This window comes from Pagrus major, chromosome 5, assembly GCF_040436345.1.
Source record: "Pagrus major chromosome 5, Pma_NU_1.0".
Lineage (NCBI taxonomy): Eukaryota > Metazoa > Chordata > Actinopteri > Spariformes > Sparidae > Pagrus > Pagrus major.
The window spans coordinates 40,181,946-40,200,973 of NC_133219.1; the positions used below are offsets into that span (position 1 = coordinate 40,181,946).

Below are 19,028 nucleotides of genomic sequence, written 5' to 3' on the forward strand. Positions count from 1 at the left end.
GCTTCATATAACATATTTTAACATGTATTTAAATATAAACTCAGAGAAACACTTGGTTTCTTTTCACAAGTGTCCTTAATGTCCACTAATGTAACTTTAATGAGTTATAACTCTTCTTCCTGCTCCTGTTGAGGTGCTGATCATCTAAAATGACCGAATGACATTAATATTATCTCGGCCTACATGAAATAAAACAATAAAAGCTTAAAGAGATTATTCAGTTGAAAGTCGACACAGTGAAGTTACTGTGATGATGACAAGCTGTATCCTCTTTAACAGACAGGCTGCACTTATTTATTTCTTCTATTATTCTGGTTTTAGTTGTTTACTCACCTGCTGAAACTCGTGCCGTGCCATCGTTACCAGATGAACTAGTTGACAGTGAAAGTAAAGGCGTGACTCCAGAACATGTTCTGATGTGTCTTCAAGATGTGTGAATAAAAACATAATCGTCTTTAATACGATGAGAGGAGAAGACAACCCGTAGCGCCTTTTAACTGTGTTGCATAGAGCCTATAAGCAAAGAGGAAGTTTGTAAAACCTGTCTGAAATCTAAAGGAGTTTGGAAACAGCGTAATGTTTCAGCTCAGGTGCAGGGCTCAGGTTCTCTTCTCTGTGCTGCGGGCGCCATCTTGTGGAGCCCCTGAAAACTACAGTCCTTCACCCTAAATGGCCGGTCCCCTGAAACCTGTCCCGAGGCTGGTCCTGTGTCTGTACAAACTTTTCAATTTCGTGGGAACAAATGTTTTACATCAGTTTTGTAATGATAAAAAGTCCCCCTATTACTATTACGAAAGATTTTGTGACAATATCAGTCATGTGTAATTTGTTTTAGAGCCTGTAGAGCGAGATCGTTATAATCACTTTATTTCGTTATGTGTGGTTAGCTTGTAAACAAGTTAGCATTAGCTTTCTTTTTGTTGTCATTTTATATTATTTCATGGAGCCGGTGCCACCGAAGCTGTCGAGGAGATAGCTCTTTTTTGTGTGATATATTTCAGGTTTTAAATGTATTTATCCAGTCTAATGTGTTAGTGGACCAAGGGACAGCTGAAACATTAATTACCAGATTCCTGTTTGTGTCTCCAGGAGGACGGACAGACGGACTGAACCTGCAGACTGAGGCGGAGTGGGACTCACTTCAGCCTGGAGGATGGCTCACTGATGACGGAGAGAGGTGAGCTGGTAGTGACAGAAAAAAGACCCACCATGTGAAGAGCCTTTTCATTTCTACATTTTGTTATCTGTGGTAAAAATACTGTGGAAATGATCACTGTGATCACGTGATGCTTCAGTGATAACATCATTTTCACACTTCTCTCTATACACTGTATTCATGCATCCACATGAAAATATATAAAACAAAGAGAACAGAGTCGCTCTATGTAATGAACAAATATCTAGGGGGTTTACTTGAGTGTATAACTTTATAACTGTTAGGATATCATGACACACATTCAATCTGTGGAAATGACTACAACTGACCAACATCAGCCACTCAGTCCTGAAGTAATCTATTACTGAGGTTGATTCAGAAGTGCATCTACAGATTTGATGTTTAAGTGTTTTCTACAAAAACAATTCCTCATTTTAACTACACAATATCAAGTGTTTCAGCTGCTGAAGTTGTTATATTTGTGTGTAGTATACAGTAGTACTCTTCGGATACTTTGAATACTTTGAGAGTATCTCAGTGTCAGAGTATCTAAAGATGAAGAAAATACAAAAATAACTAGAGAGGTGAGGTAGAAACAAGTCAGTCACACTGAACTACAGGGAAACCCTTTATTCATCTGTTATAATGACAAAGAAACCAAAGATCACATACAGAACTATTTAAGATTCATCTGAATTGTTTTAAGTTGTTTATTTTTATTGAACATGTAAGAAAACAAAGAAAAATATAAACATTTATTGTGTATAATGTCATTTTGTATCATTTTTATCTATCTGATGAGCATTTTATATGTAAATATATAATATTTGACATTTATTTTCACTCACAAACATCATGTTCTTTCTCATATTCAATGTAGAACATCTGTAGTGACAGAGAAAAAAAACATCCAGCTGTTGAAGTCTTTCTTTACTGAGCTGTTGTCTGTTTTTAATCTGTAAATAAATCACACAAACAATAAAAGGAAAACTAAAAGAAAACAATCAGCAAAAAAGGAAATTATTCACAACTCAAGCGTACAGAAGAAAACAAATAAAACATCATAAAGACTTTCTACAAAGTGAAAATGTGTCGACATTGTGCCGACCTGTTTTCACAATCACAGAATAGAACAGAATTTCTTTCCACAGCAGTACAGTGACATCAGTCCGTCCACTGGGTGGCACATGAGAAACACAAACAAATAGTAGTTTAACTGTAGTTAACTGTTCCTCTCTAGATAATTGTGAACCAGAACTACTTAATGACTGATGTCAGAGATTCATATTGAAAAAGTTTCCTTCTTTCACTTTTCTCCTGTGTTGTGTGAGCTGTAACTGCAGCCCTGTGAGCCAGTTAATACATGTATGTAAACGTAAAGACATGTTTCTGGGACACATCCAGTCACGTCTGCACCATATTGACTTCTACTTTGTTGTTGTTGTTAGATGATGAAATCATTCACTTCAGTTATGAATCTCTTCAACTGAAACAACAGTTAGACTTGTATTTGTATTCATTTGCAGTTTTACTGTATGTAAAGAACTCTGTCACTGTTTTTAAAGAAGCTCTATAAATATAAAGTTATTCTTCTTATGAATAATCAGTTAAAACCTTGTTTGAGATCAGCTGTGTATCAGTTTCTTCTTCACAGTCTGAGACAGTTAACTGCTGATTAAGCTACTACACTACTGTTGCTATGGTTACCTCCAGTTTAATCTTGTACACTTAAATATTTAGACACCTGACAGCCAATGAGAAGTGTTTTCTGTGTCCATGGTCTACATTACAGTACAACCCACTGCTCCTCCTGAGTTTGTGTTTGACAACACCAGTGAAAGACTTCATCCTTCAGAGTTTCACTTCTTAAAAGGAAACAATGAAAGAAACCAACTCGATTTGTCCTCTTCACTCAGGAGTTTCTGTATCAAGTCATTCATTAGTTTTTCATGTTGTTCCTGCAGATTTTTCTTTTCCTCCTCAGTTTTCACTGTTTTCATTTCTTTTTTGTGGTTTTTCAGTAATTTATTGATTTTTTCCAGATTATTTTCATTTCTGATCACATGTTTCACTAAGTCACAAATTTCACCAAGATGTTTTTTCCTCATCTCTTCTTCTTTTTTCCTCATTTCTTCTTCATGGTGGGCTTTAAGAGCCTTTAAGAGGTCGTATTGCTCATCTTTGTCTTTCATTTGTTTCTCATGTTCTTTCTTCTGATCTTCAAACTTCTTGTTGTATTTCTCTTTGAACTCATTGAGCTCTTCAGCTTTCTCTCTGGCTTCTTCTTCATACGTCTTCTTCAGATTCTCCATTTTCTGCTTATACTTCTCCTCCATGTCTTTTCTCTCTTTCTCCTCTTGTTCTCTTCTGATTCGATCCTCTTCTTTTCTTTTCTTTTCATCATTTTCTTTTTCTTGTTTGTATTCTTCTTGCAGTTTTCTGAGTCTCGTTTGTTCCTCCTGTCGTCTCTGTTCATCTTCTTGAAGTCGTTTTTCCCACCATTCCTTTCGATTTTTCTCCCAGTTCTCTCGTTCTCTCCTCATCTCTTCTCTGCTCTCCTCCAGCTTTCTGTCAATGTTTTCCTTTGATTTTGACTCTGATCTTATTTTTTGCTCCAAAGTTTTGACTTTTTGTTTCCACTCCTGTTTCTGACTTTCTTCCTCTTGTTTTCTCTTGCTGTCTTCTTCTTCTCTCATTTTCTGTTCTTTCTTTCTCTCCTCACGTTCTCTGTTGATGTTTTCTTCCTTTTCTTTAAGTTGTTTTTCTCTCAGTTTTCTCTCCTTTTCTATTTCTGTTCTCTGTTCATCCATTCTTCTTTTCATCTCTTCCATCTCTTCCTCATGTTTTCTTTGAAGCTCCTCCCTCTCTCTCCTCATCGCTTCTTCCTTCTCCTTCAGGATCCTCTCCACTTCTTTCTGTATCGCTGCCTCGGCCTCTTGCAGCATCTCATTAGTGTAGCAGCTGCCTCCATTTGTCTTCACCATGGTGTCGATCTTGGTGATCAGCTCACTGATCTGCATGTGGTTTTGTTTATCATCGTTATTAAACACGTGGTATCTTCCTCCACAGTCAGCAACTAGCTTTTTGAAAGAATCATCACATTCTTTTTCAATATATTCTTCAATAGATATCTCGTCTTTCTTTAGTTTATCTCCTCCAGTCAACAGAATGATGGTGAACCTCTCAGCATTCTTCCCGAAGCCTTCCTCGATACGTTTTAATGTCTCCTTCTCCTCTGGTGTAAATCTGCCAATTTGTATCACCAGCAGGAAGACGTGTGGTCCTGGAGCCAGAAGACTGATGCATTTCACCATCTCCTCATTAACCTCTTTACGGGACAGAGTTGTGTCAAACAGACCAGGAGTGTCGACCACAACGACTGGACGACCGTTTACTACAGTCTGTTCTTTCTGACAACATTTGGTGACTGATGTTTGACTTGATTTGGCTGTAAACTTCTTTCTTCCTAGAATGGTGTTTCCTGAAGAGCTCTTCCCACTGCCAGTCTTCCCTATCAGCACAATCCTGAGACACTCTGGGCTCTGTTCTTCATCAGCACCTGTGAAATATAAAGACATGGAGTTAGCTTAAATATTACAGGTTGGGACAGTACAGATTGTTGATGAAGGTTCTCAGTCATCCAGGTCATGGGTATTCTAAGTGCTGTATCGTAGGCAACTGGACTTGTTTCAGTTTCTTGAAGACGTTTCACCTCTGATCCAAGAGGCTTCTTCAGTTCTAACTAACTAAATGGGAGTTGCAGGCTTTTAAACACTGTGAGCTCTGAGTTTCAGAGTCGTTAGGGCCACTTGTGGGTCGTTGACCCAACCGGCCTTCATGTGGGTTGCTAGGGCTAGGTGAGCCCAGGTGTGAATGGTTGTTAAGCTGTCTGGAGAGGGAACTCAATACTGTATTGTAGGTGGGTGATAAGTAATGTCTTAGGCCACCTCCTCTGTTCAGACAGTCGTTCCAGTTTGACATAGATGGATTCTTTTACTCCTCTTTCAAACCATCTGTCTTCTCTGGCCAAGATGGTTACAAAGAGTGCAACAGATTAATTTCACCATCGATGCACTCACTACTAAGACTGACCAGACATTTGAGGAACTAACATCCCTGCTACCAAGCAATGTCCTGGAAAATGTGTCAAAGTTTGTTTAGAAGGCACAAGCATCACAACACACTAAGGGTAAGGAACACGAAAACTCCAAACATTACAGACACGTCAAAGCAACTCCCATAGAACAGAAGTCCTTGCCAAAGGACTGAACCTTGCAGTAACTCCAGAACAGATACCGGTAGTAGATCTCATTACAGCAACAGAGTCAGCCATCAGAAACAACAAGTTGGCAGACACAGAGGCAGAACAGCTACGGTTCAAGGTATCAGCTGCTCTTGCTAATATAAAAGCACCCCCCAACCTCACTACTGAGGGAAAGGAAGGCTCTGGCATCACTCAAAAGATACTGGAACATCACCATCCGACCGGCAGACAAAGGGAGATGCCCTGTAGTACTAAATACAGCGAACTACCACACCAAAGTCACTGATCTGCTTAGTGATACTTACACATATGAGACACTGAGGTGAGACTGTACCCTGGGGAAGCTATCCCGTGCATCTATGGACTCCCCAAGGTACACAAAGAAGGAGCACCACTCTGACCCATCATCAGCAGCATCAACTCAGTTACCTATAACATATCTAAGTACTTGGCCAGTATCCTAGCTCTTTTGGCTGGTAAGACTCAACACCACATCAAAAGCTCACATGATTTTGCCAACAAGGTGAAAGAAATAAAACTAGACCCTGACGAAACAATGGTTTCTTATGATGTCACATCACTTTTTACATGCATTCCCAGTCAAGAAGCGGTAAATATGGTGAAGAAACGCCTGGTACAGGACAGCACTCTGTCCAGCAGGACCAGCTTCACCCCAGACCACATTTTTGCCTTACTTGACCTCAGAACAAGGGAAGTGGAAGCCTTCACAGAGGAGACAGTCTGCCCTTATTGGACTGTGCAGTACACATTGAAAGCTACACACACAGATTAATACTTGCTGTTTGACTCTCATCCCCCACTGGAGCACAAGCTGGGGGTCATGGCCAGAGAAGACAGATGGTTTGAAAGAGGAGTAAAAGAATCCATTGATGTCAAACTGGAATGACCGTCTTTGAACAGAGGAGGTGGCCTAAGACATTACTTATCACCCACCTACAATGCAGTACTGAGTTCCCTCCCCAGACAGCTGTTAAGCTGTTAAGCCGGCCTTCATGTGGGTTGCTAGGTGAGCCCAGGTATGAATAGTTGTTAAACTATTCATACCTGGGCTCACCTAGCAACCCACATGAAGGCCGGTTGGGTGTCGACCCACAAGTGGCCCTAACGGCTCTGAAACTTAGAGCTCACACTTGTCCTTAATGACTTTGTAAGGACACTCCCACACAGGGTTTAAAAGCCTGCAACTCCCCTCCAGTTAGTTAGAACTGAAGAAGCCTCTTGGATCAGAGGTGAAATGTCTTCAACAAACTGAAACAAGTCCAGTTGCATATGATACAGCACCTAGACAGACAGTGTAGATTGTATAATGTCCAGTGGATGTTTTAGGATAGAAGAATATTATTAACAAAAGTATAATTTTTTATTATTACTATCTATAATTTACAGTACTTACAGCTGATGATGCTTTTTGTTCTCAGGTCCTTCAGGTCAGCCTGCAGTGTGGTGATGTTTTCCTCTTGTTGTCTGATCTTTTCTATTTGAGCAAATGCAAATGTTTCTGTTGTGTAGCTCCACAGTTTGTCTTTGTAGGGTCTCAGTCTCATTTTATCCACCGTGTCCAACAGCTCTGGGATCTGCTGCTTGTTGCTGATGTTGAGAACAACAGATCTTCCTCCACAGCTCTGAAGGAGCTCCTGGATGTCTCTGTTTTCCTTTACAAAGTCAACAGCTGGAGCTGTAGGATCTGAGTCCACAGTGAAAAGAATTATGGTGAAGTCATTGACTCGAGAGCTGAATGTGTTCTGGATGGTCTTTAACTCTCCCTTGTCTTCATCAGTGAGGGGACCCACAGGTAGGACCAGGATGAAGGCATGGACGCCCTCAGGATCACAGAGGGAGATACACCTGAGTGATTCCTCCATCACTTCCTCCTGAGGTTTTCCACACAAGGCAGGCAGCTCCACCAGGGAAACCCAACGTCCACACACCTCTCCCCGACTCTGAACACACTCTGAGGAGTTGGAGACTGAAGGACATAAAATGACCTCAGCTGCTGAAGTCTTCCCTGCTCCTCTCCTCCCACACAGAACCAGGTTTAAAGCTGCTCTGATGTCTTCAGACTTCGGTCTGATGGTCTCTTCACTGAAGGTGAGGAAGGCTCCTCTGTTTTCATGGACAATCTTCTCAATCTTCTGCATTAATGACCCGTGGTTGTCTTCAGACATGTTGTAGTGTCTTCCTCCACAGTCTTTAAGGAGCTGATTCAGAGTGAAACTTGTTTTCTTCCCCCCATGCGTCACAATGACCATCAAGTGTTTAAAAGCATCTTGACCAAACAAACTCAGGATGAACTTCAGTGTTTCTCTGTTCTTCTCTGTGAACTTGGAAGGATTCACTAACAGCAGGAGAACATTTGGTCCAGGAGGACATTGACTGATGCAGCTCTTCACCTCTTCTCTCATGGTCTCCTCAGACAGACTGAACATGTGTGTAGTTTTCACTACAGTTAGAGGATTTCCTCTCCACTGTCTCTGGGCGGCCACAACTTGTTTGGGATGTTTTTGTAAATGAAAATCTTGATTCTTCAGGATGAAGTTACCAACTTCTGTCATTTTGTCTTCACTCTTCCCCACCAGTACAATCCTGAGTGCAGACACTGTAATAAAAGAGAGGGGGAAAGTCACAGTTTAGGGTTGATGGCAGGTGAGTGGAGCCAAATTCAGACAAGAGGAAACAGGAGGCAGTGTGATTGAAAATCGTCTGTAACAGTGGTTCTCTCTTTTTGGGCCAGCGCCCCCTCATCCATCATCCAGGTCCCTTTTTGACCCCATCAGATAAATCCTGATCGAGGAGAAAAACATTTTCTTTGTGTTTTTCACTTTTCTTGTAATACGTGTAGGCTACTTACTATTTCTGTTAATGAAATACAAAATAAAAATAAAAACAACAACACACATTTGGTGGTCTGTCACTATAGACCAAGAGTTGAATGTTAATCTAGCCAGCCCCTCCTCCCCTCTGACACTATGAAGATAATCTTGGCACAGGGAAGACACACGGCGGGCCTGCTACTAAGTAATGTATTATGGCCCAATGCAACGATACACATTGCTGGATTTATTTAGTTTACTTACACTGGTTGCTTGTGCTGTCAGCTGGTGATGGAGTATGTGGTGTGAACAAAGGTTTCATCACTGTTAAAAGACAAAACCATCAGTATTAATAACAGTAAATCAGCTTCCTCTCTAACTGCATGATAACTAATTCCCAGTGTACTCACAGTAGTTGACTGAATGCATTCTGCTTGACTTGAGATGTTTTAGCCCTATAAAAAACGAAACATCAACTGAAAAATCCTGGACTTAATATTGAAATCTGATCATGGATGAGATGTTTTCATCACATTATAAAAGTAGTTCTGTCACTTACCAGCATATCTAACAGGATCAGAGTTGACGAGGACTCCTTCACCTTGTTTCAGGCTTTGATGACCAGCAGGTAAATCAGATGTTACGTCTTTGAAAACCTCACAGCTCACATGATCTCCATTATTCTCCTTCACCATTGTGTCTATGAGTGTCAACAGCTGTTGATGGTCATGGTGCCACAACGAGCTGGATCTACACTTTCTCATCATGTCTATTAACGGTGGATTTGACATGTATCGTTCCATCAGACCTGGATTCTCCTCTCTGGGTGGTGATATCAGAACCAGTGAATGATCAAATGATCGATGACTGAAGAGGTTCAGGACTCTGCAGAGCTTCAGCTTGTGTTCCTCAGTGAAGTCTTTAGGCTGTAGAACCAGCAGGAACACATGAGGTCCAGGATCAGAGAGTCTCACACAGATTTCTACATGTTCTGTCAGCTTGATTTCAGACATGTTGGGATGCAGCAGATCTGGCGTGTTGATCAGAACTATTGCTTTCTTCTTTAACATTGTACTGACTCTCAGACAGCGGTCTGGTTCTCCCTCAGTGTTGAACACAGTTGTTCCCAGTATTAAGTTCCCCACTGTACTCCTCTGAGACCAGCTGTTCCCCAGCAGAACCACCCTCAGCTCAGACACTGGAGAGACAATTAGTTTAATTATTTCATCACCTTTATCAGGTAAAATAATATGATTAGAGAACTGCTACACTAATAACAATTTACAGTAAACAGCTTTTCCAAAGTCTGAGAATGATAAACTATTAACAGTGAATTTAAATCTTATGAAACACAAGAATAATTCTGACTCAGTTCAGTTTGACTCACAGTTAGGAGGCATACATTCAGAGCTGCGCCTGCGTTCACGAGGTCGAAGTTCATCTGTAACTATAAGATACAGAAACACAAACATTCCTTCAGTCATTCTCTCTTTTTCATATAATCTCTGATGGACATGATTTGGATACAATGGCATCATTCAAATGTGCAGTTATTGTGGGGTTTTGTATTAATAACTGTGATTTACCACTTCTCTACTCTTAAGAATATCTTCTGTCATGTTCCTGTTTGGGTTTCTGTGATTTCCTGTTTTATTTTGAAATTTTGCCCTTGTGTTGCTTCTCACTTCTCCACACTTCTCCACGTATAACTGCGGTATTTTTTCCCTCATATAAGTTGCCAAAGACACGACCAGTTACCACATTACTGTTATTTGGTCCTGTAACGTTGCTTAGTGGGTCATTTGATGAGTGAAGGATCTGTGAACACCATCAGATCGACACGCCCCCACTCCAAGCCGCCAGCTTATCCATTCACACAGATGCCAGCTCGCCTCAGCTGCGGCTCTGATACTACCTCCAGAGAAGGATCAGAGCTGCAGCAAAACTTTCCCCCCTCTCCACATCTGTAACTTTGACACAGAGGACGATGCGGAGAATCGGTGCATGTTTCCTGCACTGAAAGGGCAGTGTGAATGGAGCTAGTGATGGAATGTAACTAATATATTTACTCAAGTACTCTAATTAGGAACAATGTTGAAGTACTTATATTTTCTTTTATATTATATTTTCTGCTACTTTATACTTCCACTGCACTACATTTTGGAAGCAAATACTTTACATTAGTTTGCAGATTACATGCCTCATCAGAGCCAAAATAAATTAAATTTATTTATTTTATTACCAATCAAAGAGAAACAGAAAATCAGAAATGCTGGATATCAGTGTGATAATCAGTCAACGTAGTGTACAGTATATATATATGTATATTTGTTATTGAAAACAAAACCTGAACTGACAAAGGAAACACTGACATTGAAATATGTGTATCTGAAAGTTGTTCTGACACTGAAACAAATATTTGGTCCTGCTGAAAAATAAAACACAGACATTAAATATTATTTAGTTTCTTTTAAATTAATGATCTTGATCTGATTTTCAGTGACTTTTTCTTCATGTCTGTATTTTTTCAGTGTCACTGGTTTTCAGTTTTAACTTTCTGTCATGGTTTTGGCGTGGAGAGGAGGGTCTGAGGGGAGGGGCAAGTCTGGATATTTATATTTATCTGATGAGACTTGAAATGAAAAGTGTAAATGGGGTCAAAGACTCAGGTCTCAGTTTTAGGCCTGTAGTAAATGATTGTTGAAGTTAGACTTTGCTAACAGTATTTACAGTCACATTAAAGACTTGGTCAGAGGCAACATTTCATCAGATTACAGATCACAACACTTCTTTAAATCAACTGTTGTTTTCCCAAATTGTTTTCACAGTTGTTTTCTGTTGACAGAGAGAGAAGACAGTGTGTTATCAGGACTAATCAAGTCTGACTGGACTGACCTGATCCTGCTACCTCCATGATGACACTCTGCTGGAAACTTCAGAGACTCATTCACCTGGAGGGAAGAATGATCAGAATTTATGTTCTGATACCAAACTCTCTGTTTCACCCAGACGGCCATGATTAACTCATGATAGTCAGCTTGATTTATATAAAGTCAAATCACAGTAAAAGTTATCTGATGACACTTCATCATGAATCGGTGTTAAGTTAATGTCTTTGTACAAAGAGTGAACTCTTACTTGTGTCAGTGTTGCTGCACGGTGTCCTCTGATCTCTGAGGAGTGAAGTCAAAAACTCTGTGTCTCCAACTGTCCTGTAACATGTCATCATCATCATCATCATCATCACAGTCATCATCATCATCATCATCACACAAGAATACAAACATCAACAAACACTTTATACATTCTATTTATTTAAGTTCAGTTCAGGTTGGGTTTAAGTCTGTGTATGTGTGTGTGTGTGTGTGTGGACGAGCAGTGTTAAAATCATTTTTAGATAAATAGCTTCATATAACATATTTTAACATGTATTTAAATATAAACTCAAGAGAAACACTTGGTTTCTTTTCACAAGTGTCCTTAATGTCCGCTAATGTAACTTTAATGAGTTATCACTCTTCTTCCTGCTCCTGTTGAGGCGCTGATCATCTAAAATGACCGAATGACATTAATATTATCTCAGCCTACATGAAATAAAACAATAAAAGCTTGAAGAGATTATTCAGTTGAAAGTCGACACAGTGAAGTTACTGTGATGATAACAAGCTGTATCCTCTTTAACAGACAGGCTGCATTTCTTCTATTATTCTGGTTTTAGTTGTTTACTCACCTGCTGAAACTCGTGCTGCGCCATCGTTACCAGATGAACTAGTTGACAGTGAAAGTAAAGGCGTGACTCCAGAACATGTTCTGATGTGTCTTCAAGATGTGTGAATAAAAACATACTCGTCTTTAATACGATGAGTGGAGAAGACAACCCGCAGCGCCTTTTAACTGTGTTGCATAGAGCCTATAAGCAAAGAGGAAGTTTGTAAACATGTCTGAAATCTAAAGGAGTTTGGAAACGGCGTAATGTTTCAGCTCAGGTGCAGGGCTCAGGTTCTCTTCTCTGTGCTGCGGGCGCCATCTTGTGGAGCCCCTGAAAACTACAGTCCTTCACCCCAAATGGCCGGTCCCCTGAAACCTCATCACAGATCAGTAAGAGAAATAATATTTTTTTAAATGTGTGTATTTCACTACAACATATAACAGCAATATATAAAGAAAGTAGAACATTAGAAATATAAACGATATAAAAACATATGTGCATCATACTACACTGTATACCTCTGTGTAAATAATACTGAATACTATTTATAAATAGATATTTGCTTTTATTTAACTAAGTCACATTGAGATTAAAATCTCTCTTAGGACGGGATCACACCAGGTGTGACGCCCGTCCACATGTTAACATTCTGACCCAGAAGTACTCAGTAGTGATTACTACAGTATTAATCAGTACTCATAGGTCAGAACAGAACCAGCTTCAAACTCAGCCTTCATTTTGATTTCAGCTACACACCAGTGAACCTGACTGCATCTCACACAGTTGTGAAGCTAATGAAGCTAAAAAAATTAATCTGTTCAGAGGCAGACAGACAGACAGACAGGCAGACACGGAGAGAGAGAGAGACAGACAGAGAGAGACAGAGAGAGACAGACAGACAAACAGGCAGACAGAGAGACAGACAGACAGAGACAGACAGACAGGCCGACAGACAGACAGAGAGACAGACAGGCAGACAGAGAGAGAGAGAGAGAGACAGACAGACAGACAGAGAGACAGACAGGCAGACAGACAGACAGACAGACAGACAGACAGACCCAAACATATAAACACCAAGTAAAGAACTCAACACAGTGTCTGTGGTTGTTGACTTTACAAGTGTCCATTCAAGGAGCTGCAGTTTTTGGTATTTCTGCGTTGACTTAATTTTTCAGACCTGCAGGTTGCTGCTTGGTTTTCACTCACTGGATTGCCCGACTAAAACCCAACCTGAACTGAACTTAAATAAATAGAATGTATAAAGTGTTTGTTGATGTTTGTATTCTTGTGTGATGATGATGATGATGATGATGATGATGATGACTGTGATGATGATGATGATGATGATGATGACATGTTACAGGACAGTTGGAGACACAGAGTTTTTGACTTTACTCCTCAGAGATCAGAGGACACCGTGCAGCAACACTCACACAAGTAAGAGTTCACTGTTTGTACAAAGACATTAACTTAACACCGATTCATGATGAAGTGTCATCAGATAACTTTTACTGTGATTTGACTTTATATAAATCAAGCTGACTATCATGAGTTAATCATGGCTGTCTGGGTGAAACAGAGAGTTTGGTATCAGAACATAAATCATAAATTCTGATCATTCTTCCCTCCAGATGAATGAGTCTTTGAGGTTTCCAGCAGTGTCATCATGGAGGAAGCAGGATCAGGTCAGTCCAGTCAGACTTGATTAGTCCTGATAACACACTGTCTTCTCTCTTTGTCAACAGAAAACAACTGTGAAAACAACTTGGGAAAACAACAGTTGTTAGACCCAGGGCCGCGTAGGGCTTCCATACTTCCAAGAATCAGTAAGTGGCCATTGTATGAGAGACAGATATGGACTCTGGTTCTCTAAAGACTCGAAGTTCTAATATGGAGAAGATAAAGTTCTACTCAGTATTTATCAGAACCTTTTGTTTATTTTTGTTATCAACTTGAGTATATATAAATATATTGTCAAGTCATAATGTTGTCAAACAGGATGTTAATTCAGTAAATAAGACAAATTTCTGTCAAAGTTTCAACATTTTCCAACCTGCTGTGAAGATCAAAATTCTGTTCACGTTGAATCGAACACAAGTTCACAAGTTTTTCAGAAAGTCTGATGACAGACAAAAACTAAAATAACTCGTCTGATGGAGAAAATCACATGAACAAAGACTGAAGACTTCACAAAGTGAAACTGGACTTTGAGCCTGATATGATCCCATATCTGAGAGTAAAGGTCTGATAACATTTGGAAAGCATCTGTCAAAGTCGGTTACTTCTTATTTCTGTATGTTGAGTTTAAATCACAATATGTTGTTGATGATGTTTTGTCTCGAGATAAACGAGGCTTTTAATAGCTGATTAACTCAACAGATGTAATATGTTTAAAACCTCTGGTCTGTATTACTGGAAGTACTCAATGTGTAATATTCAGGATCTTCTGAGGGAGGAAGTGGGTTCAATCTGAAACACGTTATTTATTCACATCTCCATTTATTTATGTATTTTCTTCATCTTTAGATACTCTGAGACTGAGATACTCTCAAAGTATTCCAAGTATCCTCAGAGTACTTGGCCAGTAAGCTACACATGTACAAAAATAACAACTTTAGCACCTGCAACCACTGATGGAGTGTAACTGAGTACATTTACTCAAGTACTGTTCTTAAGTACAATTTTGCTCAGTGTCCCAACAGCTGCACAGCTTTAACTGCAGTCCTGTTTGTGATGGTTATTTACATGGTTTGGTTCCCTGTAAGAGCACATATGACTCATGTGGACTGAGTCATTGAAACATTAGATCAGTACTGTACAACCACCTCTGATCTTTGTGCTTTTTGTATCATGTATCATTAGTAGGCTATTATTACAAAGGACAGGGAGATTTGTTTGCGTATCAGAAGAAAAACCTGTATCCCTTCTTACCCTTCTTGAGGCTACAGCCTCAACTGAACTGTAAAAGCTTTTGGCATTTCATCATAGCTGATGACTAGCCCCCCATTTGTTGGACAGAAAGTGGTTTATTCCATAACCCACAAGTTAAAATGAACTTTCCATCTACAGCTGTATGACTTACAAGATCAAGTTTTTTCCTATCATGTATTTTATTCACTGCTTATTGTTCTCTGTATGTATGCCAAATTGGCTGATGACTTTTTATACCATAAATAAGAAATCACCTGGAGATTTTATCAGGTTTGATGTACTGACTCCTCTGACAGCCCAGTATCTGTCTGGCCACTGTGTTATATTAAGATATGTCTGCAGAGTGAATGCTGGAGAATTCAACATATTTCATACAAACCTGATGGAGTTGGGTTACTTTGATATATGTATTGTATATAGATAAGAATGTAATTGTGTATCACACTTGATTGATTATATTTAGTGCATGATTGCAAATCATTCTAATACTGTAAACTGTAAATAAAGCTATTTTGAGTAGAAAGTACTGATGAAAAAACCTTTGTCAAATATTTCTGAAAGCAATTTGTCTGCTTGTTATTACTTCATACACCACTCACCTGAGGACACCAACAATAAAGAAACAAACAGAACAGATTGAAGCGTCTATCTCTCAATAACTCCCTTTCTTCTAAATATGCACAATAATAAACCATGATAGAATATTCTGGACTCAATTAGGATGATAAACGCATATTTATACATACTTATACATATATTTATACATGGCAATCTTATTCGTTATCCACTTAAAAAAAGATATTCTAACTCTGAAATTAAAGTTTTTACCTGTAAATCTGTTCTAACTGGGATGAACATGGACGCTGACCTGACAGCTCATCTGACCTGACAGCTGGAGCTAACTTCTCAAAACTTAATCTAAACAACAACAGTTGGAGATAATAATGATAACTTACTTGTCTGCGTTGGCTCATGTCCTCCATCACTGCTGCTGCTGCTTAATACAAAATGCGTGCTGGGATACTTGACCATCGCAGGTTCACACAAGTTACGTCCCACAAACATCCTCGATAAAAATAAAATGGACGAAGCGAAAATACGTGACGGCATTTGAACCACACTTAAATGTAAACGTTAAATTCAGGACAGCACTTTGGTCGTGACTGATGACGTTTCACAAGAACAGACGTGAGTGTAGATTCTCAGATATCTGGAAGAGCCTCTGATGTCTGTTTGGTCTGTTGTTTAGGAGCGTTTTGGTTCCCCAGAAAGATACAGAGATTAACAGAAGTTTAACAGACAAAGTTTAACTCAAGGTGGGTATGTCTTATATTCTTAACCACCAAGACATCATCACCTCGATGAGTCCTGCTGTAATTTTCCTTGATGCGTGCATTAGTCAGTCTGTTAAAGGTCTAATTTGTAAGAAGGTTGATTTTTGAGTCGAATTCCCAAAGCGCCAGTATTGACTAGTTACATACAAGAAAGGTCTTGTCTGTATTGTACATAAACTCACTGCTGTTAATTTTGTACAATATCATGTTTATGTATATACAAGTCTATTCTATTTCTTACCTTTATAATTATATTGTTAATTTATGGCTATTGTTATTGTCTTTTTTGTAATATTCTGTCCTTTGGCTGCTGTGGCAAACAAATTTCCCCGTTGTGGGACAATAATCGAATACTGATTCTGACTGATTCTGATTCTGATTCTGAGTTGGAGTTCTTTTCAAATTGGACCTTTAAACCCGGCCTGTAGAAACCAGCAATTATCCACCGCCCATCAGCTGCTCTCACCACAGATGGGTGGATTTCTACAGCCACAGAGACAAACTGTGTCAACTGGACACTGGAGTAAAGTTAAATTTGACAGCCTGGCTGTAATTAAGTTCATTATAAACTTGTCTTAATGTAGAATTTTCATTTCAGATTTTCGAATGTGCAGAGAAGAGAAGGTTGTAGTAGTAGTAGTGGACATTATGTCAAAGATGTCTATGTCTATCTACTGAAGTAGCATGCTAACCAGCTAACTCTGTGCCTGAAAACCTTGGTCCAAGGCTCCGGTGCAAGCGGTGTAAACAGCCACACTCCCCAGGTAGTCCAGGTAGCTGCACTGCTAACTGAGCTAACTAGCTAACAATAATTACAGTCATGAAACAGAATACAGTTAGCAGCAGTTAGCTGTTACTCTGGTGATATGCTGCCCCTATTTGTTGGCAGTATGAATTCAACAGGAAGCCAATTCTTACTCACTGCACCTTTAATTGACCGTGTGACAGCATGTGAGCATTTTAATTCTTCCTGTGAGAATTAATATTATATCATTATTTGATGATGAACTCTGTGAACGTCTGAAGTCGACAGCAGGTCTGTTGAGCTGATCAGAACCCACCTTCAGAACTGCGTTCAATCTCTGATCATGTTGTTTTTATTTGTTTTTGTGTAGATTTCCTTTTTTAATGTATTTTTTAATGTAATTGTAATGTATAGTGTCTTTGAGGATCATGAAAAGTGCTATATAAATAACATGTCTTATTATTATTGGTTGAATCAGGAGAGTAAATGAGCAGCTGCTCACAAAATAAAACAGTCCTACCTCGACCTGAAGTCTGGACGCTGGTCCTCGGCTCAAGTTTAGCAGTAAAAGTCAGGAAAATGATGGTGCGAATAAAATACTGGAGAGAGAAACAAGAAGTATTCTGTCAATAATAAAAAAAAGTGTAAAATGGCCTTTCAGTGGGTTACATTTTTCAACCAATATCAGTCCTGATAATAACAACCAAATATTCATTCATTTTCAGGATTTTAACTCTTTAAATACCAGTTTGTTTACATGATAACACTGTTTTTTTAAATGAAAAAAATAAAAAGAACCCCCCCAACCAAAAAAATAAATAAAAACTCCATACACTTAATAAGTAGTATTTTTATGGTAGTCTTTTATCAGTTGCATGAGGGTTTTATTAGTTTTATTATGAGGCAAAGCCCCCTACAGGACACAAGGGGAAGAGCATGTATTTGACCTATGGGCCAAAATACAGGTAAATTGCCCTGTTATATGTATATGTATGTATTATAGACATATTATATGAGCTGAGGTTGAAATTTAAAAAAATAAATAAATAAAACAAACACCTTTGCCAAAATGTATGTAATATGCATTAATGCAGCCAAAATGATCCAAAAATGAAAAAATAATGACATAATTACTGAACACAGTTTGAACATAAAAAAGAAATTAAACTATATTCAAATATATTAATTATATTGTATTGCTTGTAAATGTCTTGCTTGTCTTTTTCCTGTCACTACCAGCTCACCTCCTCTCTCCGTCATCACTGAGCCATCCTCCGGGCTGAAGTGAGTCCCACTCCGCCTCAGTCCGCAGGTTCGGTCCGTCTGTCCGTCCTCCTGGAGACCCGAACACAATCTGTTAGCAACACCTGCTAACGTTTCAGTACCAACGTCCATTTAACACGTTCACTTACAGCACACCGACTACACATTTCAGCAGCTGGAATAAATTACACAAAACAAGATATTATCTCCTCCACAACTTCTGTGGTACCAAGATCCAAACAATATTAAAATAATGACAAAATAAAGAACTAAGTTGAGTGTTTGCTGGTGAACTGTGCTGATGTCTGGGTCAGCAGCTTAAATCAAAGAGTCACTGAACCATCAAGCTAGGTGCCTAAATGAATACTCACATATGCTCTACAACACAATACACACGACTAACACGCCACAGAATAATTAATAACAGTAATTAGGAGCCCTGCGAACATAACAAAGTAAAGAAAAAACGTTTCTACGTACAAAATGAAGATATTAACGGACTTTGACGGAGTTTGATACAGACCGACATGTTGCGGCTGATGCTCAGGAACTTTGGGGTGCACCACTCCAGTCTGCAGGGGCTCCACAAGATGGCGCCCGTCCCGAAGAAATGGAGCCCGATCACAACAAACTGAGTGAGGAGATTAATGTGTCAGACTTTGTGTCATTACAGCACAATTACGTGTTTATAGCATGATGGTCAAATATAGCAGCGACTAATAACACTTTACATTAACAGTGGTGATGCTAAATATATTTTAATCTGCTACATATTTAATATTTTGTTGAATTTGG

General features: G+C 39.2%; 1 protein-coding gene and 2 long non-coding RNA genes across 6 annotated transcripts in view; all 3 read right to left on the reverse strand.

The window, feature by feature from the left end:
* The window catches only part of LOC140995408 (uncharacterized), a 150,190-nt gene that overhangs the window by 27,979 nt on the left and 103,183 nt on the right, over nt 1-19,028 (reverse strand). The gene's annotated exons all lie outside the window — the stretch shown is intronic.
* LOC140995389 (GTPase IMAP family member 8-like) overlaps nt 1,935-19,028 on the reverse strand; it is a 43,044-nt gene continuing 25,950 nt past the window's right edge. Inside the window, exons 1-8 of one of the 3 annotated variants that reach the window (XM_073465371.1) lie at nt 11,390-11,466; nt 11,108-11,202; nt 9,639-9,698; nt 8,811-9,449; nt 8,662-8,706; nt 8,516-8,575; nt 6,835-8,037; nt 1,935-4,715 (exon numbers count right to left, since the gene is read on the reverse strand). In XM_073465371.1, coding sequence (XP_073321472.1) covers nt 3,016-4,715; nt 6,835-8,037; nt 8,516-8,575; nt 8,662-8,706; nt 8,811-9,449; nt 9,639-9,651 — 3,660 coding nt within the window. In that variant the 5' untranslated portion in view covers nt 9,652-9,698; nt 11,108-11,202; nt 11,390-11,466 and the 3' untranslated portion in view covers nt 1,935-3,015. Of the gene's footprint in view, nt 4,716-6,834; nt 8,038-8,515; nt 8,576-8,661; nt 8,707-8,784; nt 9,450-9,638; nt 9,699-11,107; nt 11,203-11,389; nt 11,467-19,028 lie in introns of those variants that run through there. The other 2 variants (XM_073465373.1, XM_073465372.1) reach the window with 2 other exon arrangements.
* Nucleotides 17,476-18,847, reverse strand: LOC140995406 (uncharacterized). 2 transcript variants are annotated; one of them, XR_012178774.1, is made up of 3 exons: nt 18,757-18,847; nt 18,215-18,305; nt 17,476-17,569 (listed from the first exon to the last, which is right to left on the reverse strand). It is a non-coding gene; the product is annotated as an uncharacterized lncRNA (long non-coding RNA). The 2 variants fall into 2 exon arrangements; XR_012178775.1 differs by having other exon boundaries at nt 18,714-18,774.